Source organism: Acinonyx jubatus, chromosome E3 (assembly GCF_027475565.1).
Source record: "Acinonyx jubatus isolate Ajub_Pintada_27869175 chromosome E3, VMU_Ajub_asm_v1.0, whole genome shotgun sequence".
Taxonomy (NCBI): Eukaryota; Metazoa; Chordata; class Mammalia; order Carnivora; family Felidae; genus Acinonyx; species Acinonyx jubatus.
The window spans coordinates 25488309-25513440 of record NC_069398.1 but is presented as its reverse complement, the minus strand read 5'-3'; the positions used below and the strand labels follow the sequence as shown (position 1 = coordinate 25513440).

The following is a 25132-nucleotide window of genomic DNA, read 5'->3' as shown; positions in this document are numbered from 1 at the left end:
CTCATTGCTCTCGAAGGTGTTTTCGTGGTTCTGTCTGGGGAACCCGGGTGGTTCGGTGGTAGGCGGCGTGCAGGGCGAGGGCTAGGAGGGCGCCGTTCGGGACCGAGCCCCTGACTCTGCCCTTCGGGGCGGTGCTGGGACCGCCCCCTGTCCCCTCCCCGGGCCGCTCCTCCCGCGACAGAACCCTGCAGTGCATGCACTCTGGGGACTTTCTGTTCTCTCCGCGGGTGCCCTCGGGGAAGGCAGAACAAGCGCCCTGGTCGCTAGCCTCCCGACCGACACCGGGGTGACAGCTGCTACGGTAGAGGGTCTCGTGGTTCCTGTGAAGCCAAAAGCTCCGGCGGCCCGGCCACCCTCGCCCACGACTCCCCCCCCGCAGCTGCTTAAGAACCTGCCCCTCCACGGGCCGCTTTTAAAAGAGCGGAGGCTTACACCCAACACTTTTTCTTTTTTTTTTTACCATTTTGTGGGATCACACTCAGCAAGGAGATCTGTTTAACCCTTCAGTGCAAGAGCAACAAATCTGGCACACACACGTGAATTTTTATTTTTGTATGTTGTCGGAAAGCTTTTCCTTTTTCGTTTCACATCTGCCCTGTGGATCGGTTTCTGTTCCTGGTTTCCGGGCAGACAGCACAGAATCTGCACTCCGCCCTCGTCCTGACTTGTTACAGGCTTGAGGAATGCTGCCCGCCCCATTCCGCCTCCCCTCTGAACTGAACAAGCCCCCCGCAGCCAGGAGGGCTCCCGCCCCATCCTGCTGGAAGAGCCTGTGTGTGGGGCGAGGCGTCCGGTCGCCCTAGGCCCCTGCGTCCCACGGTCCCGTAGCCTCAGAGCAGCCGTGCTTCCTGGCCAGGCGACCGCCTTCCCCAATTGCCTCCTTCCTGCAGGGGCCCCGGGACTTGTCCATGGACGGGGGGGGGGGTCGCCCTGGCTGACTCTGGGGGCGCCGAGGAAGGCCGGGAGATGAAGCCTCCACTCCCTGTGTTCACGAGTCAGCAGTGTGTACGTAAATGAGACCACAGGTACACAGTGTGGCTCTGCGAGGGAGTGGGGGTGAAACTTGCCCCCCGAGATCTCTGGTGGGTCAGTGAGGACTGAACTGAAGAACGCAGCTCAGGCCTTGTCAGTTAGTGTTTCCGAAACAGCCTTCTTATTCTGTGAGTGTTGGTTAAACACAGTCCTTCTGGGAAGTGGAGCGACGCGGAACGTGGGCTTTGTGACCAAATCCAAGCTCCACTTCTGGACAGTTGTTACCCGAGGAACCTTCCTTCGAGAGAACCATAAAAGCCAAGAAATGTGTCCGTGCCGGGATTGTACGCTTTAGATCCCATCCACGGAGTCGGGCTCAGCGCAAACCCCCATCTCCCAGCTGTGGATCTTCAGTGGAGGGAGGGGAGAACGAAGATTCTCCACAGAGGGTGGGGCTGAGGGGAAGGGCCCCCGCCGAAGCTGGAAGGGAATGTGTCAGGAGGGATCTGTGCATTTGCCCGGCCGACCCAGACGCAGCTGCTGAGCGTATGCAGGATGGTCCTTCCTGGCAGGCAGTGCGTCAGAAGAGACCTCTCCAGACCTCTGGTTCCCGAGGGGAGGTTAGGGGTATTGAGTGTGCTCTCGTGCCTTGCCGAGGTCGCTTTCAGAGTGGGCGGATGAGGAAGTGAAGACTTGAGTCGCGCCCCCCCCGCCGCCCCAGTCTTCCCCTGAGACTGACAGACGGATGGGACTTGAGCCCAGATCTGTAGCCTGCAATGTTCCACAGCACTGCTTTCCGCAGCAGGCAGCTGGTTCCCTTTGAAGTAGGTCTGTTATTCGGAGCAACCTTGGTGCCTTGTTTCTTCCCCACCATCACCACCACCAAAGACCAAAAAGGTGTGTTGGGAAGGAAAAAAAATCTGGGAGAGGAAGACTGACCAGGCCTTTCCAGTTTCCACTAAACACCCCCAGCCCTGGTCTAAAGAAATTCAAGGGACTTGGTTGACTTAACCTTTAGTGGGTAGGGAATTGCCACCCACCAATGGGTAGCTCTCCTAAATGGAAGCCCCAGTTTCTGGACACGCGTGTGTTTGGAAGACGTGCTCTCCCCCAGGGACGCCTTGGTTTCCGTAGGATGGGGGCAAAGAACGGAGCAGGGTTTCAGGAACTGAAGTGACCTGTAGGCTGTTCTCTTTAGCATAGCAGCTCTTGCTTGGCTTTTCTGGCCCGTGAGTCAGGGGCTGTTCGTCCTTCTGTTGAGACCGACCCCCCCCCCTCCCCCCGAAGTTGCTTTCCTAACCTCTGCAGTCTGGACTCTCTTACTCCAGTAGGTGAGGGGTTTGCCCCATGGCTGCCAACCTTCTTAGCTCAAAGAAGAAAGCTTGTGGCTGGTTGTGAAACCACATATACTTAGGGGTCTGGGCCTGGGGCCTGGTGGCCCGTTGACAAGCACAGTGGGTGGACCTAGCTTAGCTACCCCAGAGGGGCTTTCTCCCCACCAAGAGCTGGGTTAAATACAAAACAAAGGCGCATAGACTCGGTTTTCCCCCAGCTTCTTTGGTCAACAATGGTTTTGTATATCACCTTACTTCCCCCCTGCTGCCCCACCCCACCTCACCCCCAAGCCAGGCATACCTTGTGGTTTTATTTTAAGGAAGTGCCTGCAAAGTTGAAAGCTGGCGATGACATAACACCCATTTGTACACCCGTTTGTAAAGGGGTTTCCTGCCGGGTTTCCTTCTCAGAAGCGAGATCAGGTGGTTGAGGGACATTTTGTAGTATCCACTTCATGTGTGGTCTCTGCTCGTTTAAACCTCAAGTTCCCTAAAGCAGTAATGACCCTTATCAAGGACCATGCCCTTGACGATGCTCAAGGGGACCTGGTAGGAGAGGTCCCCAATCCTTTCAATAAAAACCACTGGGTAGACCCAACCAGAGGCAGAGAATACAGGACCGCCTTCCAGAAGCTGAGATGTCACAGGCTGTAAGAAGGCCTAGGTCGACCCTGAGAGGATCTATTGAACTCAGACCAAAATCGTCCTCTTCCTTATAGTGAGCAGTGTAGAGCCTCTAGGAAAAATCCTTCATAAGAGATAACGGGTGAGGGGCTCCAAAAACGCAGGGTCGGAGTGTGGTCATGAAGCCATAGCAAGTGTTGGCTTATTGGCCTTCAGAAGGGACCGGTGGCGCGAGACCGTGTGCTACAGGATGGCGTGAGCGGTCACTTCACACCTGTGTACCCCACCTGTCTGCAGGTGGCCGTCCCCTAACTCCACACCCGTGCGTCCTTAGTGTCCCGTATCCCCTTGGGGATGGCAGAGGTACTGAGCCCCTGGCAAGTCGCGGACACCACACCGCCAGCCGACTTCCCGCTCCCAGGCCCGGACAGATGTGCACGCGGCGGCAGCTCAGCCCTGGTGACTGCAGCTGGAGGCGCGATTGCCTCGCTACTGGAATTAGCTTGAAGCTCAAGCAAATCGCGAACCCCCCGCGGGGCAGCTTGCTGCTGGATTTATCCTCTGTGGTCAACGAGCTTTAAATAACTCTCACCGCATGACACATCTGGGCCCAGTCAGCAAGGAAGTGTCAGCCAGGCAGTGGGTTTGGGGTGTGGAGGGGGGCAGGCACAAGGCCAAGCCCTGGAGGGCTCGCCAAACTCCCTCCATCGGATCTGCCGGGCCGCTGCGTGTCCGGAGCCCTGCCAGAGAGCTGCAGTGCAGTGGGGACAGCCCCCAGCTGAAGCCCACGGTCTTGGTTTCTGTCCTCTGCCTGACCTTGAAGGGAAAGCCTCTGTTCCAGGCTTAGGTGACCACTCCCAGCAGAATGAGAGCCAGTCCAGGGGTCTGAGCCTCACACCTGCCCGCTGCCACTCATTCGGCCCTGCCCTTGTTCAAGTCCCAGTTTCAACAGTGAGAAGCCCCCCCCCCCACACACCCAAACTGGCAGAGTAGACCTCTCCCACCCCTGCACCCCCCTGCACCCCGGGCTGGTCCTGCACAGCACTTTGATGAGAGTCATTTGCCAAGCTAAGCACTTGAGCCTCGTGTGATCCAGAACACGGCCTGCGAAATCTGCAGCTGTTAGCTCCATCTTCCAGGTGAAACAACTAAGTTACCTTGCCAAGGGCTCCCAACTAGAAGTGAAGGCGTCTGAGTCCCAAACAAGTGGGTGTGAGTCCACCGTGCCCACGGCCGGCGGTTGGCGTGCATGCGTCCTCCCTTGGCGGGGTCTGAACCTTCACTCCAGAATCCTTAGGCCAAGGGGAGAAGAAATTCCCAGGGGTGGGACTCAGCCAGAACCCATTTCTGGCCCAGGTTGGCCGAGAAATGAAGACTTGCGTTCCCTTGGGAAGCAGACCTCCAGCAACCTGCATTTCTGCATAGAGACACCTGCTTGCCATCAGAGACTTGCCCTTCACGGCCACTGTGCCCTCCCAAGTGGTTTGTCTGCCTACCGGTCGATGGTGACTCAGGGCCCCATCCTGCCAGTGCAGGCACCCGGAGAGAGCTGGTGCTGAGGGCTGGCCCAGGGTTCATCAGGCTGCTGATCCAGGCTTTTCTCCACCAAGGAGGGCTCTGCGTTACACTTGGGAAAGAACCGCCTCAAAATGATGGCTGATTTGTTCCAATCCTGGAAAGCCCTAGAATCTCTCTCCACACAGGATCCCGGAGGGCACTGCCTGGACCTCACGCTCTTATTCCAAACCCCTCTCCACTCAGCTTGTCTCTGTTGGCCCAGCCTTGGGGATTTCCTGGTTGAGGAACTGGCCAGTCCAGCCCATCTGGGGGTGGAGAAGGTGGCACCTGGAAAGAGGCCAAGACCCTCAAGCATGGAAGGAAAGCTCTGCCCTCCCAGGCTGGCCCGATTTGAGAGTCTCCCTCTCTGCAGTGTTCACACAGGCTGACTCTTCCGTCGTGAATCCCGTTACGTCCATCATCATTCACTCACATTCAAGGGCAGGGCAGGGCAGGGCAGGGGAGCCTAGTGGTTGGCTGCGTGGGCCTGGGGTCCAGACTACCCGGGTTCAAATCCCAGCGCTTCCCTTACTGGCCACAGCAACCTATTTACCGCTCTGTGCCTCAGTTTCCCCACCTATAGGGTGGGGGAAATAACAGTATCCACCTGACAGCCTCGTTGTGAGGCTGTTTATGAAAAAGCATTCCTGACCCAGCCACCAAGGGGAGGTGGGGAGGTCCTCTGGGATACTGTTCTGATCCCCAGCCAACAGGTAGTGAGACATCTACTTTGTGATAGTTACGACTTGATAATCATTAAACTGTCCATTTTCTACAGTTTTCTGTATACTTCACAATAAAAGTTTTAAAACCTTTTTAAAATTTTTGTATCTCCCCCCCCCAAAAGAAAAACCACCTTTTATCCATCTATCATCTCCTTCTTTGTTCATTCCCTTTATTTATTTGTTTATTTTTAGTTTATTTATTTATTTTGAGAGAGAGTGTGTGAGCAGGGGACGGGCAGAGAGAGAGAATCCCAAGCAGGCTCCATGCTGACAGCACAGAGCCCTATTCGGGGCTCGAACTCACGAACCTTGAGATCGTGACCTGAGCCGAAATCAAGAGCCCAACGGACACTTAACCGACCTAACCGACCGAGCCACCCTGGCGCCCCCCCCTTTTTAAACCCTTTGATCTCTTGTTTTTTCCACCCACGCACGCGAGTCCTGTCTCAGCCTCACAAAGGCTTTGAGCCGCTGAGCCCCAGAGGCCACCGCCAGGGACGGCAGGATTTCTGGTCTTCGTGCTGCCGTGGCGCTTCTCCCTGCCGGTGCCACGTGAGGAAGTACAGGGAGGCCGCAGGAGGGAAGTGGAAAGAAAGGTGGCAGCTCACAGCTGTGGCCGGTGTCTGTGGGACAGGGCAGCCCGGCCGGGCAGTTGTGCAAGAGTGGAGTGACCGCGGGAGGAAGGGCAGGAAGCGACCGGCGCTCAGGAGGTCCTGCTTGCGGCAAAGCCCCTGACTTCCCCTCTTCCCCTCCTGCGCCCAGGTGAGCGAGGCTGCTGTCTGCGGGGACCGCGGGGCAGCCCCGGGTGGGACAGGGCCGGCCAGAGGCGGGCGGGGTGTCTGTGTGGTGCCTAAAGGACCAGAGGGCCCTGCGCGGGACCTCAATCGACTCCTCATTTGCAGATTTTCATCCAAGCACAACAGACCCTCAGAAAAGGGCGGTGCACAGTCCCGTGGCCCCCAGGCCCCCGGCTGGGTTGGTTTTCAGAAAGCGAGCGGCGCCCTCGGACGTAGCCTCACCAGGAAAGGGCACCCAGCTGCCGCCTCCTGCTCCCTTGCGGCCACCACCCCCCCCACCCCCACCCCAGAGGTCACGCTGCCATCCCACACTGTGCAGACTGGTGAGGGCCCCCTGCAGCAAAGGTGTGCTCTGTGCCCTCTCTCCCTGCACCGCGTGCCTAGAAGCTTCCTCACCCATGTGGTGTGTGGCCGTTCCTTCTCGTTACTGAGCACCGTGTTGTCCTGTGTGGGAAGATTCTAGATACATAACAGAGAAAGGCCCTGCAAGGGCCAACAACACCCAGGGCTGGTGACCTCCCCGTGACCACAGGGGACATGCCAACCAAATCTCAGAGCAGAGAGCGTGGCCCCTACCCTTCTTTGTTTTTTAAAGTTTATTCATTTTGAGAGAGAGAGAGAGAGAGAGAGAGAGCGCGCAGGGGAGGGGCAGGGAGAGGGAGAGAGAGAGAATCCCAAGCAGGCTCCGAGCTGCCCCACAAGGGGCTCGAACTCAGGAACCATGAGATCATGACCTGAGCCAAAACCAAGAGTCAGTCGTTCAACCGACTGAGCCATGCCGGCGCCCCATGGCTCCCACGCTGGGATGAAACCAAGAACATCCAACCACCAATCTGACCAGTCGTGGTAACAGACACAAAAGGGCCTGTTCTGGCTCCCCTCTCTCAGAGGCTACCCTCACCCCCCAGTAGTCCAGGGGGACCCGTGGCTCTCAGAGTGCTGGTGGCCTTTGCCATGGTCTCACAGTCTTGGAATCACGCGTCTGGGACACAAACTGGCCCCTCCACCCTGAGCCTGCAGCCAGACTGGGCCACCTGCCCGGTGACCTTGGACCAGCCCCATAACCTCTAAGCCTCCCAGGCCCTCGTGTGCGTCCTAGGCTCCTAGGTGCCAGTGGGAGACCCCCAGCCACTTCCTGCTCACCTCTTCACCCCAAATCCAAATCCCCTCCTGGCGGAGACCATGGCCCCATCTCAGGAGAAAACTGAGGCAGCCTTGAGGATCCATTGATCAGGTTTTTTGTTTTTGTTTTTGTTTTTTTTAATTTTTAGTTTGTTTTGAGAGAAAGAACGAGTGGGGGAGGAGCAGAGAGAGAAAGATTGAGAGAGAGAGCACCCCAAGCAGGCTCCGCTTGGGTTGTCAGCGTGGGGCCCGTAGCAAGTTTCAAACTCACGAACTGAAACGTGAGATCATGACCTGAGCCGGAGTCGGACTCCTAACCGACTCAGCCCCACGGGCGCCCGGATTTGATCGGAGTTGAACGCAAGCCTCACTCCAAGCCCGTCCCCACCGCCACTGTCGCTCAGTTACACACACCTGCAGGCGTGCACCTGACGCCCGCGCGCCCTCCCATGGACACGGTCCCCAAGCGGCGCGGCGACTGTCCAAGTATAAAAGGACCGCGCGCGCGCGCGCGCGCGCGCGGCCAGCTAGTCTCCATCCTGGGGGCGGGGGTGGGGCGGCCAAGCCCTTGCTCTCCCGGGGCCCGCATTGCGGTAAAGAGAGACATTGGAAAAACATGAGCTCCGTAATACGTCCATCTGAATAAAAACAGGAAAGCGGGGTGGGGAAGCATGAAGTTTTGCTGTTTCGCGTGAACATATCAAGAAAGGCCTCTTGGAGGCGGTGCCTTTTGAGCAGAAACCCGAAGGGACGAAGGAGGGACTTCCAGAGATGCGGGAGATGGTCCCCGGGGGTCGGGGGGGCGCTCCGAGGGCAGAGGCCCCGGGGCGGGAGCAGCTTGGGGTGTCCCAGGGGCGGCAGAGAGGCCGGTGTGGCGGGGCCTGGGGTTAGCCAGAGACAGGAGTGGGGTGTGGGGACCCCCCCAAACTGTGGGGCCCGTAGACCACGGGGTGGGGGAGGGGAGGACATGCCTGCGTGTGGCCCCTCACGTCCCCGCCAGGGGAGTCTGAGGGATCCCAGAAACTGAAAGGAGAAGCAGAGGCTCCTCTGCACCCTCCCTGCCCCCTCCTGCCCTGCCCCCCGAAGTGACTTCCTCTTTCTGGCCCATTTAAGGCCCGCCAGCCGGGGAGCGCCCCGCAGCCCAGCCATGGGGGACACCTTCATCCGCCACATCGCCCTCCTGGGCTTCGAGAAGCGCTTCGTCCCCAGCCAGCACTACGTGAGTAGCCGAGCGCCCTGAGAGGGGGGACTGGGGGGACCCTGCGGCCGCGGGGGGACGAGCCTGTCGGGGCCGCGCAGGTGCCCCACGGGGCCGTCCCCGTGCGGCTGGCTGATGGGCGTCCCTTAAACGGATGCGCGCCCTGCCCCTCCCCCCACCCCGCCCCCGGCCCTCGTTGGGAGGACAGCCAGCCTGGCCCCTGACCCCCCGCCAGCCCACCTCCCCCCTGGCCTGCCCGCGCCGGCCAGGAGTTCCCTGTGGCGCCCTGTTCGCCCCCAGCGCTCTCCTCCGGGCAGCCCTCCCTGACCACCCCAGCTCTCACGGAGTGCTCCTCCAGGACAGAGTGCTGGCGGCGCCCCTCTTCCCCCCCCCCCCCTCCCCGGCCCGCCGTGGAGTCAGCGACATTACAGGGGGAATCCCTTCCAGTAGGGTGACACCACCAAGGGGCCCAAAAAGGCCCCCCGACCCCCTGCCCTCGGGGCTGGGAATTATCTGCCCAGACATGTCCACCCGCCCTGGGTCCCCAAGGCCGGAGGACAGGAAGGCCAGGGAGGGGCTCTGCTTTGTCTGGTATTTGCAGGACACAAACGTATCCTTTCTTGTCCTCACTTTTAATTTTGAAATAATTTCAAACTTACAGAAAGGCTGTCCCCAAAGCACCAATTCCTCCAAATTTCCTCCACCCACCTCTGTGCTCCCTCTCTCCTCTCCATCCCCCATCCCCCTCCTTCCCCTCCTTCCCCTTCTCTCTCTCTCCCTCTCTCTCTGAACAGAACTTTTCTGAACCATCCCAGAGGAAATTGGAGACATTGTGTTTGCTTGTTTGTTCCTTTCTCTTTTTTTATTATTATTATTATTATTATTATTATTATTATTTATTTATTAGAGACAGAGAGCACGAGCTGGGGAGGGGGCAGAGGGAGAGACAGAGAGAGACAGAGAGAGAGAGAGAGGGATGGAGGGAGGAAACCTCCAGCAGGCTCCATGATGGAGCCCAAAGCAGGGCTCTATCCTACCCACAACCCTGGGATCGTGACCTGAGCTGACATCAAGAGTCAGACACTCAGCCCTGGGAGACACTCGGGGCCCGTCCCTTTTTACGTAGGTTGCATGCCCAGTGTGGGGCTTGAACTCATGACCCTGAGATCAAGAGTCTGCCGCTCTTCCTACAGAGCCACCCAGGCGCCCCCTCCTAAATACTATTGTGTATTTCTTAAAACCGACAACATTCTCTGCAAATGTGTCAACATCGGCAAAGTACCGTAGATGAAACACATTATTCAGTCCACCCGCTTCATTCAGATCTTACCAGTTCTCCGGCTTGTCCTCTGTAGTAAAAATGATCCGGTCCGGGATCCCATCCAGGACCACCTGCTGCGTTTCACCTGCCTGTGACCCTTCAGACTCCTTTAATCCGGGTCAATCTTAACCCACCTTTCTTGGTCCTTCCCAACGTTGACATTCTGTAGAGCTGGGACCTGTCGTTTTGTGGGACATCCCTTCTACAGAAGGACTTGGCTACTCCTTCTTCCTCAGATTCAGTCTATGCATCCGTGGCAGGAACACCTGGGAATTGACACTGTGTTCTCCTCGTTGATCCTATCAGAGGCAGGCGATTTTGCATTTTCTTCCGATGGTGATGGCTAATTTTGATCACCAAGTGTCTCTAGTGTAAGTAAGGTTACTATTTCTCCCTTTGTGCGGGGAGATTCTGTGAAACAATATGAATAGCCCATTGCTCGTATAGTACGCGGATGACGCTTGCCCAAGTCACATTACTATAATGATTGCCAAATAGTGAGTTTTCAACTCTATAATTCCCTCTGCATTTATTAGTCAGCGTTTTACCATAAAGTTGTTCCCCTCTTCCTTACTATTTACTTATGCCAGTACGGATGCATGGATTTCTCTTTTATTCAATGGGAACCATAACTTATTTTATGCTCACATCGTCCCACGCAAGCGGGGGAGGGAGAGAAAGAGAGGGGGACAGAGGAACCGAAGCACTGACAGCAGCAACCCCAACGCGGGGCTCGAACTCACCAACCAAGAGATCCTGACCTGAGCCGAAGTCGGACTCTTGACCGACTGAGCCACCCGGGTGCCCCAAGAGCACACTCTTACTTCTGGTACGAGATGTTCCAGCGTCTGGTGCCCTCCAGCCGGACCCCTGGACTCAGCCGTTTTCACTAAGGACCCCTGTTTCTTTGCAGTGGGGAGTGATGTTAGAAACCCTAGATCTGGAAGCTGAGTGTGTTTGTTGCCTCTGGGGTGTCATTGCCTGTTGTCCTTTCAACGGACCGACGGGGGGGGGGGGGGGGCGGGGGTGCGGAAGGCCATTTCATCTCATTCTTGCCTTGTACCGCTTTATATTCGTAGACGCTTCCTTTCTCCACGAGAACCCCGGCTCCCAACAAAATTATATTTAGTCCTTTGCTCGCTGCTGCAATCCACATGGGCTTGTTTGACCAGAATGACAGCTCCTGCACCATTATTAACAATCAGCCTGCAAATTCATTAAGTCACATTTTAAGCTTTCTTTGCAACTTTTTCTTCTCCTTTTGGACTGAAGGTAGTAAAATACTGTAACTAAAAGTTACCTGGAATTTCTCTTTTCCAGTTTCTCTTCAACACGGTTGTTACCCATTTGACAGATAGTGAGGTTCATTTGTTTTTGTTTCCAATTTGAAGTTAAAAACAAAATCCTGGGGTGCCCGGGTGACTCAGTCGGTTAAACATCTGACTCTTGATTTCAGCTCAGGTCATGATCTCACAGTTCCGTGGGTTCCAGCCCCATTTCAGGCTCTGTGCTGACAGCTCAGGGCCTGCGTGGGATTGTCTGTTCCTCTCTGTCCCTCCCCCACTTGCTCTCTCTCTCTCTTTCTCTCTCTCTCTCTCAAAAATATATAAACATTAACAAATTTTTTAATCATTGTTGGTCTAATTTTTTTATTTTTTTAAAAAATGTTTATTTTTGAGAGAGGGAGAGAGAGACAGAGCATGAGTGGGGGAGGGACAGAGAGAGAGAGGGAGACACAGAATCTGAAGCAGGCTCCAGGCTCCAAGCCGTCAGCACAGGACCCAATGCGGGGCTCGAACTCACGGCCGCGAGATCATGACCTGAGCCTAAGTTGGACGCTTACCGACCGAGCCACCCAGGTGCCTCTTAATTTTATTTTTAAATGTGCCATATGTTAACATATTTGATGCAATCGATCATCAAACTTTCTAGAAAGATATGTTCAAAGGCTCATTCTGATTTATCTTTTCTGTATTTCTCTTTGTAAAAAAAAAGGGGATGCCTGGCTGGCTCAGTCAGAGGACTGAGCGACTCTTGATCTCGTGGTCGTGGATTCCGGCCCCATGTGGGTGTAGAGATTACTTAAAAATAAAATATTTAAAAAGAAAGAAAGGAAGAAACAGAGGAAGGAAGGGAGGGAGAAGAAAAATGTATAAATATTTTCTTGAGGTGCCTGGCTGGTTCATCAGAGGAATATGAGACTCTTAATCTTAGGATAGTGAGTTCGAACCCCACGTGGGGTATAGAGATTACTTAAGTAAATAAAAGTTTAGGGGCACCTGGGTGGCTTGGTCGGTTAAGCGTCCGACTTCAGCTCAGGTCATGATCTCCTGGTCCGTGAGTTCGAGCCCCACGTTGGGCTCTGTGCTGACAGCTCAGAGCCTGGAGCCTGTTTCCGATTCTGTGTCTCCCTCTCTCTCTGCTCCTCCCCTGTTCATGCTCTGTCTCTCTCTGTCTCAAAAATAAATAAATGTTTAAAAAAAAAAAGAAACATTAAAAAATAATAATAAATAAAACTTTAAAATATATATGCATTTTTTCTTATTTTTCCTTCTTTACACAGACAATAAACACAGCTATATGATGACATATGCTATACCTGCCTTTTCCCCATGATCCTATAATATCACAGAGTTCCCTCCAAATTAGTTCATTAAGTCTGTCCCATTTTTTTTTACATGTATATAAGAGTCTGTTGTGTGACTGCACCATTGTGTCTTCAAACAACCATTTTGATTGTTTTCACTAACTGGCAATTACCTAATGACCCTGCCCTGATGTTGTTATAAGTAAAGTCGACACTTCTTTGTATGTTTAGGGTTACATATATATGTGTGGGTGTATAACCGTGAACTTTTCATGCCTTTTGCTCATGTTTCTATCACAGTTTGTCTTTTTACTTTCACTTTTTAAAAAGTTCTTTAAAGGATTTTTTTTGAAGTTTATTCATTTATTGAAGTCATCTCTACGCCCAGCGTGGGGCTTGAACTCACGACCCCCAGATCAAGAGTCACAGGCTCTGCTGACTAAGCCGGCCAGGCGCCCCTAGTGTTTTCCTCGTTTGATGTAAAATTTATGTAAAATGAAATCCACCAGACTTAGAGACATTTGCCGAGTTTTGAAGGTACATGTCCCTGTGTAACCCAAATCCTCGCCAAGATATAGATTGTTACCAGGGGCGCCTGGGTGGCTCAGTCCGTTAGCCGTCTGACTTCGGCTCAGGTCATGATCTCACGGTTCGTGGGTTCGAGCCCCACGTCGGGCTCTGTGCTGACAGCTCGGAGCCTGGAGCCTGCTTCGGATTCTCTGCCCCTCCCCTGCTCACATTCTCTCGCTCTCTCTCTCAAACATAAATAAACATTAAAAATTTTTTTAATTAAAAAAAAAGATATAGATGGTTACCATCACCCCAGATTCTCCTGCTCCGCACCCATTCCTCCCCCATCCCCCAGAGGCAACCACTGTTCTGATTTATTTCCACCTTAAATTAGTTACGCTTTTTCTCTGGAACATCATAGATATCGAGTCCTGCCCTGTGTGTGGCCTTTTGTGTCTGGCGGCTTTCACTCAGCATCACGCTTTTGAGATTCCTCCGTGTGGCTGCCATCTGTCAGTAATTTGTTCCTCTTTGTGGCCGAGTAGAATTCTCCTGCCTGTATTTTGGTTTTTCCTTACCAAGTTTTTTTGTTTTCCTTTCTAATAATGGCTCCACCGAGATACGATCCTCGAATCCACCTAGGTAAAGGGTACAGTCCTAGGTGGTTTTTAGTATCACAGACTTGTGCGGCCCTCATACAGTTAATATTCGATTTTTGTCACCACCCAAAAGCACCCCTGTACCCATTAGAAGTTCCGCGTTGCCTGCCCAGCACCCCGCACCCTCAGATCTACATTGCGGTGTCTATGTGTCCATTCCGGACATTTGGTAGAAACGGAGCCTTACCCTGTCTTGTCCCAGCCCGGGCTCTTCTGTGTCACCACCTGTCGCTGTCCTACCGGCCCTAGGAGGGGGGCCCTCCCTGTATCTCCAATTCATGGAGGAGGGATTTGAGTCAATTTGAGAGAAGCTGAACATCTTGCCCTGATCCTAAAGCTGGAGGGTGGCAGCTCTGGGGTCCAGGAAGCTGGTGCCCTCTCTTGGCCTAGGTCGCCCCAAAGAGTGCTCTCCCCACCCCCCAAGTCCCCTGGGCTTCCACCAGGAAGCTGAATGAGGTCCTCTGCCCCGGCCACCCCTTAGGTGTACATGTTCCTGGTGAAATGGCAGGACCTGTCCGAGAAGGTGGTCTACCGGGGGTTCCCGGAAATCTACGAGTTCCACGTGAGTGCCCGGGCGGGGGACGGGGGGCGGGGGCGGGAGGGGACACCACCCCCACTCCCAGCTCTGCCCTTGGCCGGGGGCGGGGGGGGGTGGGGAGTGGGCAGCCCAGGTGCTGTGGCCAGGGACTGAAGAACCCCGATCACCCCCCCCGCCCACAGTCAAGGGGGCGTTATTTATTTCTTAACTTAAAAGAACATTTGCCTTAAAGTCTGTTTAAAAACTTTTTTCAAATTTTTATTTATTTGAGAGAGAGAGAGAGAGTGTGTGTGTGCATAAGTGGGGGAGGGGCGGAGAGAAGGAGAGACAGAATCCCAAGCAGGCTCTGCCCCATCACACAGAGATCAAGAACGGAGATCAAGAGTCAGACACTCGGGGCGCCTGGGTGGCTCAGTTGGTTAAGTGCCTGACTTTGGCTCAGGTCGTGCGTGACCTCATGGGTCGTGGGTTTGAGCCCGGGTTGGGCATCTGTGCTGACGGCATGGAGCCTGCTTGGGATTCTCTCTTCCTCTCTCTCTCTGCCCCTCCCTCCCCCCGCCCCGCCTCAAAATAAAAAAATAAAGTTGAAAAAAAAAAAAAGTCAGACATTGAACCCACTGTGCTACCCAGGAGCCCTTCCTTAAAGTCCGTTTTGATGTGGTACACGTAACACAAATGTAGCATTTCAAGTGTACAATTTCGGTGGCAAGAGGTACATTCACAATGTCGTGCAGCCATCCTTTCCGTCCATCTCCAGGGTAGTTTCCTTTTCCCACACAGAAACGCCGTCCGCATAAACTCCTGGTGGCATTCTTTATACATATATAATTTTGTTTATTTTTTTAATGTTTGTTTATTTTTGAGAGAGAGACAGAGTGTGAGCGGGGGAGGGGCAGAGAGAGAGGGAGACACAGAATCCGAAGCGGGCTCCAGGCTCTGAGCTGTCAGCACAGAGCCCGACCCGGGGCTTGAACCCACGAACCGTGAGATCATGACCTGAGCCGAAGTCGGATGCTCAACCGACTGAGCCACCCAGGCACCCGATCCTGGGGGTGTTCTTAAAGGGACAGCCTGGTTAGTGTCACCACCAGGTTGTCATCCCAGGAGTTTGCTCTTTAACTCCCGGTCACTGGCCCCATGAGGTCCCCGGGGAGGTGAGAAGGAGGGCAGGCAACCCTGACTTCTCTTGCTTTGTGGGTGCCTGCCGTCAGCCAGATTCAAAGAGAGGTGCCTGCCGTCAGCCAGATTCAAACCTCTCTTGCATGAGAGGTTTAAAACCAAATGCAGAGAAATGGGAAGAAGACTGTAGTGTAAGCAGTCCCACACAGCCAGCACTCTGGATCACAGTTAATGTGTCTGTGCTGTTTGCTGCAAGGCTTTCTGTGTGTGTGTGTGTGTGTGTGTGTGTGTGTGTGTGTGTGTGTGTGTTTATGTAAGCTCTATGCCCCACAAGATCTCATGATCCTGAGATCAAGAGTTGCACGCTCTGCCGACTGAGCCAGCCAAGGCGCCCTGCAAGGCTTTTGTAAGATAAAGGCAATAAAACATTACGAAAGAGTAGAAGGCATCCTTCATCCCATAACGCCAACCCTGCTCCAGCCCCGGGTAAGTGCGCGCACACACGTTCAAGAACAAGGTACAGTAGTGCGGAGCGCGCATTTTCTGCAGGCTTTCTAGAGGCCATCAGCCTGCTGGCCTCGCTACCGTCACTGGGTCACGTGTTTGAGACCCTCTCCTGCTTGGCCCATGCACAGCTCCGCGTCTCCTCTTTGAAGTGTGCTGGGTTGTTCCATCGTAAGATTAGACCCTTTTACTAATTGCTGGGCTCATTCGTCCATTCAGCAACTACTTACCGAGCACTTCCTAAGCGCCAGGTGCATTCTACCTGGGGGGCGGGAGGTGCTGTAAAGGTGACAAGGGCATAAGAAAGACCCAAGTCCTTGCCTTCCCTTGTGGACCTTAGGTTCTAGCAGAGGAGTCAGGATAAGACACAGACAACACATAAGTACTGTGCGTAGTGTGTTAGTTATTACAACTATGGGAAAAATGAGGCAGGGAGGGGGGACGGGGAGGATTGGGTTAGGAAGGGAAATCGTCAAGGAGAAGGTTTCGCTGCAGGGGAGCTATCTGAGCAGAGACCTGAAGAAGGAGAAAGAAAAAGAGAAAGCGCCATTGGCAAATGGGGGAGGAACGGGAAGAGCAAGTGCAAAGGCCCTGGGGCAGGAGTGGGCCCGGAGTATCCAGGGGCGTCTGGTACAGAGTGAACAAGGGAGGGAAGGGTGGTGGCAGAGGAGGTCAGCGAGGCGGGCGGGAACAGGTCCGAGGGGCCCAGTAGACTGATGTGAGGTTCTTGGCTTCCATTCTGAGTGAGCTGAGAGGCAGGGAGGGCTCTGAGCAGAGGAGGGATGGATGATCCAGTTTAAGTTTTAAGAGGGTGCTGATTGAGGACAGACAAGTGTGGGAGAGTATGTAAGAACCCAGGCTCGGTGGCACTCAGACCAAGGTGGTGGCCATGTGGGTGGCGAGAAGGGTCAGATTCTGGGTAGATTTCAGGAGGAGAAGCAAAAGGACCTGCTGGTGGCAAGGAGGTGAAGTGAGAGAGGAAGAGAGAACCAAGGACGCCTCCAGAAGTTTCTACTCCGAGTGATTCGAGGGGTTGCTTCCAATTCTGTACTTGTATAGTGTTGTAATAAAGGACATTCGGGGGCGCCTGGGTGGCTCAGTCGGTTGAGCGTCCGACTTCGGCTCATGTCATGATCCCATGGTTCGTGAGTTTGAGCCCCGAGTCGGGTTCCGTGCTGACAGCTCAGAGCCTGGACCCTGCTTCAGATTCTGCGTCTCCCTCTCTCTCTGCCCCTCCCCTGCTCGCACTCTGTCTCTCTCTCTCTATCTCAAAAATAAAACATTCTTGAAATTTTTTTTAAAAAAAGGACCTTCTTGCCCCTTTTGTTTTCTGTCTAGAAACAGTTAAAGGAAATGTTTCCTATTGAGGCCGGGGACATCAACGCAGAGAACAGGATCATCCCCCACCTGCCAGGTGAGGAGCAGGGTCACCGCCCCTCCCCCCACGCCCACGGGACCTTGACCTGAGAAGGTGCTCACTAGTTCTCTGGTGCCCCTCCCTGGCCTGGCCAGCCCCGCGGTGGTTCGACGGGCAGCGGGTCGCTGAGAGTCGCCAGGGCACCCTCACCGAGTACTTTGGTGCGCTCATGAGCCTGCCTGTCAAGATTTCCCGCTGTCCCCACCTCCTCGACTTCTTCAAGGTTCGCCCCGACGACCTCAAGCTCCCCACGGACAACCAGTGAGTGGCCCCCTCACTCTGTCCCCGAAGTGGGGGAGGGTGGTGAGCTCTTCCCGGGGAGGGGGGCACAGGACCTCCCCCGTGTTACAGATAACTAAAGCTCAGAGAGGGGAGGCGACCTGCCCAAAGTCACACAGCCTGAAACAGGAGGAGGCGGGATTCCAGCTGTGGCCTGTGTGACCTGCAACCCCTCCCCTCCGTCCCCCAGCATCCCTGCCAAGTCCTTCTGTCTTTTTTTTTTTTTTTAAGTTTTATTTATTTATTTTGAGAGAGAGAGAGACCGCTCGAGTGGGGAAGGGGCAGAGTGAGAGAGAGAGAGAGAGAGAGAGAGAGAGAGAGAGAGAGAGAATCTCAAGGAGGCTCCACGCTACCTGTGCAGAGCCCGACGGGGGTGGGGGTGGGGGGGCTCGAACTCACAGAACCACGAGAGTGTGACCTGAGCTGAAACCGAGTCAGACGCTCAACCGACTGAGCCACTTGGTGCCCTGCCAAGTCTCTTCCCTGGAGTCCGGTGCCGGTGGGGGGGTGGGGGGGGTGGCTCCCAGGGGGCGGGGCTCCCTGGGCCGGGACCCTGAGATCCTAGATCCTCAGCCTGGCCGAACCTTCTGAGAGCAGTTTCCCGGTCTGTACCGGGGTGGTAAGGGCCAGATGCAGAAATGGGTGCCGCGGACAGCGTTACCAACTGGGAAGTTCAGAGCCCCAGCAGGGTGGGGGGTTGGTGGCCACGGCTAATTGTGGGACACGCCTCCGCTTTGTCACCTCCTTCTCCGCCTGTCCTGCTGCTGGGGTCTCCTGTACTCAGGGCCCAGCATGGAAATATCTGAGAAGCCTCATGAGCTCTCAGGGGGGTGTGCCGTCTTGCTGGGGTGGCCCCTCTCTCCGTCCTCTCTGCTCACTGAATATGGGTGAGGCCGCCGTGGACAGACTCCAGCAGTGTGGACCGACCCCTGGACGCACCGCCGGTCCCGGGCAGGGCAGCTCCCACGGGCCTGGGGGGCGGGGACGCCCACTCCCCGTTGGCTGCTCTCCCCAGGCCCCAGGAGGAGGGGGCTGACCCCTGAGGTGACAAGAGGCTTTTCCAGCCCAGAGTGCTTCCTTACCTGGACCCAAGTGCATTCTCTTCTTTGGGTCTGCCGGAGGCTGGGGGGGCTTTCTAGCCCTTTCCTCCACAGTGCCCTCCCCCATCCCGCCTTCCTTTTCCTCTTGGGGAGTTCTGTGGGTCTGCCCGGGGCTTCTGAGCCGTCTAACCTGGACTATTCTTTCCTGCAGGGTGAAAAAGCCAGAGACTTACCTGGTGCCCAAAGACAGCAAGAACAACAGCGTCACGGGTGAGATACATGGGCAGTCACGCGTGGGTCACCCTGGGGGGTCTGGGAATGTGATCAGGGATCCTGAGCACAGGCTGTGCAGGGAAAGGGGCCGGGGGTGGGGGAGAGCCGCCTTGAAGGGTCTCGGTGGCTGCACTAAAGAGTGGGGATCTTTGGGGGGTCACTAGACGTGAAGCTTTGGGGGCTCATGTCTGTGGCTGCATTGCCCAGCACGACCCTGGTGCCCACAGCCCGGGGATGTCGTGGCTGAGTGAGTGAACAGGTCTGGGGGCCAAGGTGGCCTTCATGGCTCACACAGGGGCATGACCGTGTGTAATCTTTACTGCATGATCATTGTTGTTGTTTTTAACATTAAAAAAAAAGTTTATTTATTTTAAGAGCGAGAGTGCACGCAGGGAAGGGGCAGGGAGAGGGGGAAACAGAATCCCAAGCAGGCTCTGAGCCGTCAGCACAGAGCACATCCTGGGGCTCGATCCCACGAACGGTGAGACCATGGCCCGAGCCGAGATCGAGAGTCAGGGGCTTAACCAGCTTGTCCCTGCTGCTTTGCAGCTGGCAGGGTGCATACCCCTCTGGCGTGCTTGCAGCTGGGTGGGGCGGGGACACCAGGGCATCGGTGGCCGATGCAGGGAACCACCGGGAGGAGGCAGCCCAGCCCCGCGGCGTCCACTTACCCTGCCCTCCCTCTGCCCAGACATCACGGGCCCCATCATCCTGCAGACGTACCGTGCCATCGCTGACTTCGAGAAGAGCTCGGGCTCCCAGATGGCTCTGGCCACGGGCGACGTGGTGGACGTCGTGGAGAAGAGCGAGAGTGGTCAGCCTCCCCGCCCTCCCGGGACCTTCCTCCCCTTGGTGCCCGCAGCCGTGGCCACAAGCCTCTCGGACGGCCTGGGGCTTCCTCCCCACCTGATGGGCTGTGGCTCCTTTGGGGGTCCTGACTGTCCTCCCCGCTCTGTCCCCGAGCTGAGGCTGCGGGCACCCGTGCACCTCCGGGGCTTATGTCCCCCCCACCCCCCGGGTGGCCGGGTCACGACGTGTGTGAGGCGGATTCTGAGCTCTCACCCTGTGACCTGTGTGTGTGGCTGTGTGTCACTTGGGCATGGAGTGTGCTGAAGGTGACATTTCTGAATCCGAGTGTTGGGTGTCTGTGTGCCTATGTCGGGGCGTCCTCACCACCCTGGGGGAGGGGGGCGGCTGCCGGGCCCGCCCAGACTTCCCGCCTCACACGCCTGGCACAGGCTGGTGGTTCTGCCAAACGAAGACAAAGCGAGGTTGGGTCCCCGCATCCTACTTGGAGCCCCTGGACAGTCCTGATGAGGCAGAGGACCCCGAGCCCAACTATGAAGGTACCACGTGCCCTCCACGACCATAACGATGTGAGGGGAAGGGACTGGGGGGGGGGGGGGCCCTGGGATGCCAAGAAGCCGGAAGTGACCGCTGTGGGCTTGGATAGGATTGTGGGCTGGGCAGTGGGGCAGCCAGGGTGGAGACCCCATAGTCCGGTTGGAGGGCCCCGGGAGGAGGTGGTGCCCTTGGTCAGGACGGAGACGCGGGAGGTAGAGTAGAGGTGAAGCGCTGAGGTCGGCCAGCCTGAGACAGGTGGTGGGGCCAGCCGGGGACCCGGCCGGCGGGAAGCCGACCGGTGAGGGTCAGGAAGCGTACTGCCTGGAGGTGGGGGCATCCTCGCTGACTGGAAGCCCCTGGGCCGGATGGGGCTCAGGGGGAGGTTGAGACGGGTTCGAGTTGGTTGCCCGTATTTTAAAAGGGAGAGATCTCACAACGGTGTGTGGATTTGTGGCTTCTCTGGAAAAGCGGGGAAAGGTCTATACACTGGGTAGGCGGCTCCGGATGTGGGCAGTTGGCAGGCGTCAAGGGGCTCAGGTGACAGGTGGATGGGCGCTCCACCCTTGCACCTCCTGCCGGGCCCCTCCTGGGATCCGGGCGCCTGGGCCCCTGCTGTGGGTGGTGGGAGGTGCGAGCCCCTGGGTGTAGTGGCGTCCCCTCACCGGTGGGGGGCAGCAGTTTGCAGAGGGAGAGCACAAGGAGCAGGTGCGGAGGAGGGAGGGCGTGGCGGGGGCGGGGGCTGCAGGAAGCCTCAGGCCCAAGGAGGAGAGGAAGGGAGGCAAGCCGGGGGTGGGGGGGCAGCCAGACCCTCACACCACGTCCCTGCTCCCGCGGACGACCAGGTGAGCCCTACGTCACCATCAAAGCCTACACTGCCCAGATGGAGGACGAAGTGTCCCTGCAGGAGGGCGAAACCATCGATGTCATTCACAAGCTGCTGGATGGCTGGTGGGTCGTCAGGTAGGAGAGCACCCCTCCCTCCCCACTGCGCCCACCCTGAGTGCCAGCCCTGGCCTGGGGCAGGGCCCATTTGGGGTCCGTGCCCATTGGGGTGCGTGACTCTGGGTAAGCCACTGTCTCTGGATTCAGTCTCCATTTTGGTGGTAGACCAGGGATAATCCCACCCCGCCCGTCTTTCGGGGTTCAGTGTCCTTGTCTGAGTGGGGACCTTTTTTCCTTTGAGACTTGGGGTCACCTCGCCATCTATTAGTCCTGCTATAAACAACACAATTGATTGTGTTCATTATTGTATTTGCGAACTGGTAGAGGCAGGCCCTGTCATCCCTTTTCCTTTTAAATCTTTTGTTGCAATTGATTCTTTTTTTAAGTTTATTTGTTTTGAGAGAGAGAGCATGCGCGCATGCAAGTGGGGGAGGGGCAGAGAGAGAGGAGAGAGAATCCCAATTAGGCAGTGCAGAGCCTCTTCGGGGGCTCGATCCCACAAGCCATGAAATCATGACCTGAGCCCAAATCAAGAGTCGGACGATCAGCTGACCGAGCCACCCAGGTGCCCCTGTTGCAAATGATTCTTATCTGTTCATTCCTCCTGGGGAAAAGGAGAACCCTGAGGACTTAGCCGTTTTCTTGGGCCCACTGGGGCTCCCCAGATCCATATCCACCTTTTCAGAGCCCTGAGTCTGTCCAGGGCCCCAGTGAGCCTGTGGCCACGGTACCCACCATCAGCATGGCCCTGGGCTGGAGGTTTCGAGGCAGGGTTTCTCAATCTTTCTGACCACCACTCAGTTTAACCGCCCCCCCCCCCCCCCCACCACGCACCTCTGAGAATCTGCCTGTGATTCTCCCACCAGCCAAGAGGAATCAGTTTTGCAGAGTGAGGTTTGTATTATGCAAAGTGGGGTTTTTTTTTTTCTTGCTCTCACATTATAGTGGTGAGAACGGAAAGAAACATCTTTTCAACAAGTGGTGCTGGAACATTCGGGCGTCCACATGGAGAAAAGGCGTCTAGGCCCCTACCTCAGCAGCACTCACATGTATTCGGGATGGGTCGTGGGTTTCGCCAAGCACAAAAACCTTTTGGAAGGAAAGCATAGGGGAACCTGGTGCCCTGGAGATGGGCAGAAAGTTTCTTAGATACAGAAAGCAGTGACCATAAAGGAAAAATCTGACAAACAGGCTGTTGCAGATGCTTCATTGCAAACACATGTCCCTGGGGGGCAAGGTGGACCTGCTGACTTCCTCCCACTACCACCATCACAGCTGTGGGGGCCTGTGTTGCACAGATGAGGAAACTGAGGCCCAGAGGGTTAGGGTCTGGTGTCCGCGGGCACCGGGGTGTCTGCAACCTCCCAGCTGCCTTAACCCGGACTGTTTAGAGGGATCCCTGAGCCCCCCACGTCTGAGGCCCCTACTCCCTGCCGTGACTGCCTGGGGTTCAAGGGCTGCCTCTGTTGCAGGAAAGGCGACGTCACAGGCTACTTTCCATCCATGTACCTACAGAAGTCTGGGCAGGATGCAGCCCAGGCCCAACGCCAGATCAAGAGCCGAGGGGCGCCGCCCCGGAGGTGAGCGAGCATCCCGGGATTGGGCGGGGCCGAGGAGGGGGGTGTACCACGGGTCCCCCTGTCTGTCCAGGCCCTGCATTGCCAGTGCTGGGGAGGGAGGCCGGGGTGGAGGCAGGGACAGGCTGGGGAGGCCGCACCCTCACTGGGTCGAGGCTGGACGTGCCCTCCTTCACCGTGGGGTTGGCACGGGGGCGGTGGGAAAGCAGGGGTGTGAGGTGGAGGTGAAGGCGTAGGCGTCGATGCCTAGCGTCCTTGGGGACCGCCCATGAAGGGGGCGGCAGTGCAGAGGTCTTCCTGGGGAGGACACGGGCTGAAGGCCGCCGAAGGGCGTGGGAAATAGACCTGGGCTCTGCGACCCGACTGGAGCCCGCATCGGCGCTGGGTAGCCGCAATCATGCCCTGCCCAGCCGTGTGGGGTCCCGGCCAGTCGTTGGACTCCAGGAGCGGTCGTGCGAGTCCCCGCAGGCAGGGACGAGGAGGAGGGGAAGGGACGCACAGGAATTGAGCAAAGTCCCAATCCCTCTGGGCCCAGGTCGTCCATCCGCAACGCACACAGCATCCACCAGCGGTCGCGGAAGCGCCTCAGCCAGGACACCTATCGGCGCAACAGTGTCCGTTTTTTGCAGCAGCGCCGCCGCCAGGCGCGGCCCGAGCCGCAGCGCTCAGGTAGCCCTGGACTTAGTGCCTGCCGCGGCCGCGGGTGGGGTGGGGCGTGCCCGGGGCGGGGCCTGGGGGCGGGGCGGGGCCTGGAGGCGGGGCCAGGCGCGGCCAGGGCCGCAGGGCGCTGGGAGCCGGCGGCTTGAGTGTCTGCAGCTGCCTGGTGGTGGGCGGTGCCCGGGGCGGGGCCTAGAAGGCGGGGCGGGGCCTGAAGGGCGGAGCCGGGCCGCTCACGGGCCTGGGCTTTCCGCAGCAAGGGAACAGGCGCAGACTGGAGGCGCAAAACCACAGCCCGCGGTGCCCCCGCGGCCCAGCGCAGACCTCATCCTGCACCGCTGCAGCGAGAGCACCAAGCGGAAGCTGGCGTCCGCAGTCTGAGGCCGCGGCGCCTCGCCTAGATGGCGCCCTGGCCCCTCCGCCCCGTCCCGCCCCTTTCCAGTATACACTTGTACAGATCCGGAGGTCCGGATGCTTCCGGCAGCCCCGGGCCCCGCCCCACCTGTTAACCGCTGTCAATAAATGTTGCCTGGAGTGGACTGAGGCTCTGTAGAGAAGCGGGCCGGACTGGGCTGGGCATGCCGTATCTCTAGAATTAGGACTGAGGGCTGTGAGCTCTGCTGGGGCCAGAATTTGGGGGGGGGGGGGCGGGGAGTTGCAAGAACTGTTTGCACAGGGTGAGGTGCAAGAGGAACCCGCGGTCCGCCCGCTGGGCTGGCCGTTTGTCTGTATAGACACTGCCTGCGGAAACTTTGGTCCTACTGAGGAAGGGTGCCACAGTGCGCGGTGTTTGCACCTTAGGTGACAAAGAGAAATTGTAATTGAGGTACAGGTAGGAAGCGCCTCTGATTATTCAGAGACGCTGCCCGGTTTGGAGGTTGTTCCAGAAAGCAATTGTTCAGTGATGAACAGATCCTCACGGCCTACCCCAGCATTGCTGCCAGCCCACGGCCTCAAAGTCTTTGCTGGTCGATCTTTTGCAAAATGCAAAGACACTAGGGTGCAACCTGGAGCGGCAATCTGGGAACAGATGCAGCTTGTGGGGAAGGCCATGGGGTAGCAGGGAGAGCTGTTCCTGCTCGTGGAAGGAGGCACCTGAGGGTGGCCAAGGCTGGTCCCTTAGAGGTCGGGGAAAATCGGCAGACCCATGCTTCTCAAGAGGATAATCTGACCCCCAAAAGGCCTTGAGAAAATCACTGAGCCCTGTGCTCTGCTGCTTTTTGCAGACCCGCTTTGTTGGAAAAGTCCAGCCCGTCAAGGACTATCTTACAAAGCTGTGGGAGAATTAACCACCAACAACCCCAAGCCCTTTGCTTGTTCAGTTGCAATTAGAACTTAAAAAAAAAACTGTGTAAGATAAAATATTTTCATAATATTTCATAATTTGTAGTTTCAGTGTCTCCTAGCTAAAGTCCTGATTAAATGTTTTCCCCCATGTTTTTCTGTATTTCTGGTCCCTTTGGAGGTGGCCTCATGATGCCCCACTGTCATGTGCTGATGTGTAGGCCCCGGTGGTGTGTGGGCCTGAGGTCAGGGGGGCATGTCCGGGGGCCTCTGCTGTCCCCCGTGGAGCCAACAGAGAGCACTGGGCGGGTGTGCCTGTAGGTGTCTGAGTGTGAGTTGGGCATGGTGTGTGTGCGCCAGTATTTTTTTTTTTTACTTATTTTGAGAGAGAGCCAGGGCGTGAGTCGGGGAGGGGCAGAGAGAGAGGGAGAGAGAATCTCAAGCAGGCTTCGCACTGTCAGCACAGAGCCCAGTGTGGGGCTCGAACCCACAAAACGATGAGATCGTGACCTGAGCCAAAACCGAGAGTCAGATGCTTAATGGACTGAGCCGCCCAAGTGCCCTATGCGGTCAGTTTTCTTGAGGCCAGGCATAAAGCCGGGCTCCTTACATGGTTTCTGGTTCTGAGAACGACCTGTCAGGTAGGTACTTTATGGACAAGGAAACCAAGCCTCAGAAAATTGTAGGCAATTGTTTAGGGTAACACAGCAAGTGGCAGAGGTGGGAGGTGAGCCAGGCTTTTCTTTCTGATT

The 25132-nt window shown here is 56.5% G+C and overlaps 1 protein-coding gene across 2 annotated transcripts; it reads left to right on the top strand.

The window, feature by feature from the left end:
- The first annotated feature begins 8008 nt into the window (after positions 1–8008).
- Positions 8009–23635, top strand: NCF1 (neutrophil cytosolic factor 1). 2 transcript variants are annotated; one of them, XM_027041889.2, is made up of 11 exons: positions 8009–8350; positions 13888–13968; positions 16912–16981; positions 17080–17245; positions 18515–18573; positions 19268–19390; positions 19815–19922; positions 20763–20880; positions 22335–22442; positions 22975–23108; positions 23353–23635. In XM_027041889.2, the coding sequence occupies exons 1-11, from the start codon at positions 8279–8281 to the stop codon at positions 23475–23477; spliced, it is 1164 nt and encodes a 387-aa protein (XP_026897690.2). In that variant the 5' UTR covers positions 8009–8278; the 3' UTR covers positions 23478–23635. The 2 variants fall into 2 exon arrangements, with proteins under 2 accessions (XP_026897690.2, XP_026897689.2); XM_027041888.2 differs by having other exon boundaries at positions 8035–8350; positions 16906–16981.
- Positions 23636–25132: the final 1497 nt, after the last annotated feature.

Coding starts and splice junctions, on each gene's coding strand:
- NCF1 (XM_027041888.2), top strand. CDS start 8,279: ATGGGGGACACCTTCATCCGCCACATCGCCCTCCTGGGCTTCGAGAAG. Junction 17,246..18,514: donor AAGCTCCCCACGGACAACCA/GTGAGTGGCCCC, acceptor TCTTTCCTGCAG/GGTGAAAAAGCCAGAGACTT. Junction 18,574..19,267: donor CAAGAACAACAGCGTCACGG/GTGAGATACATG, acceptor CCCTCTGCCCAG/ACATCACGGGCCCCATCATC.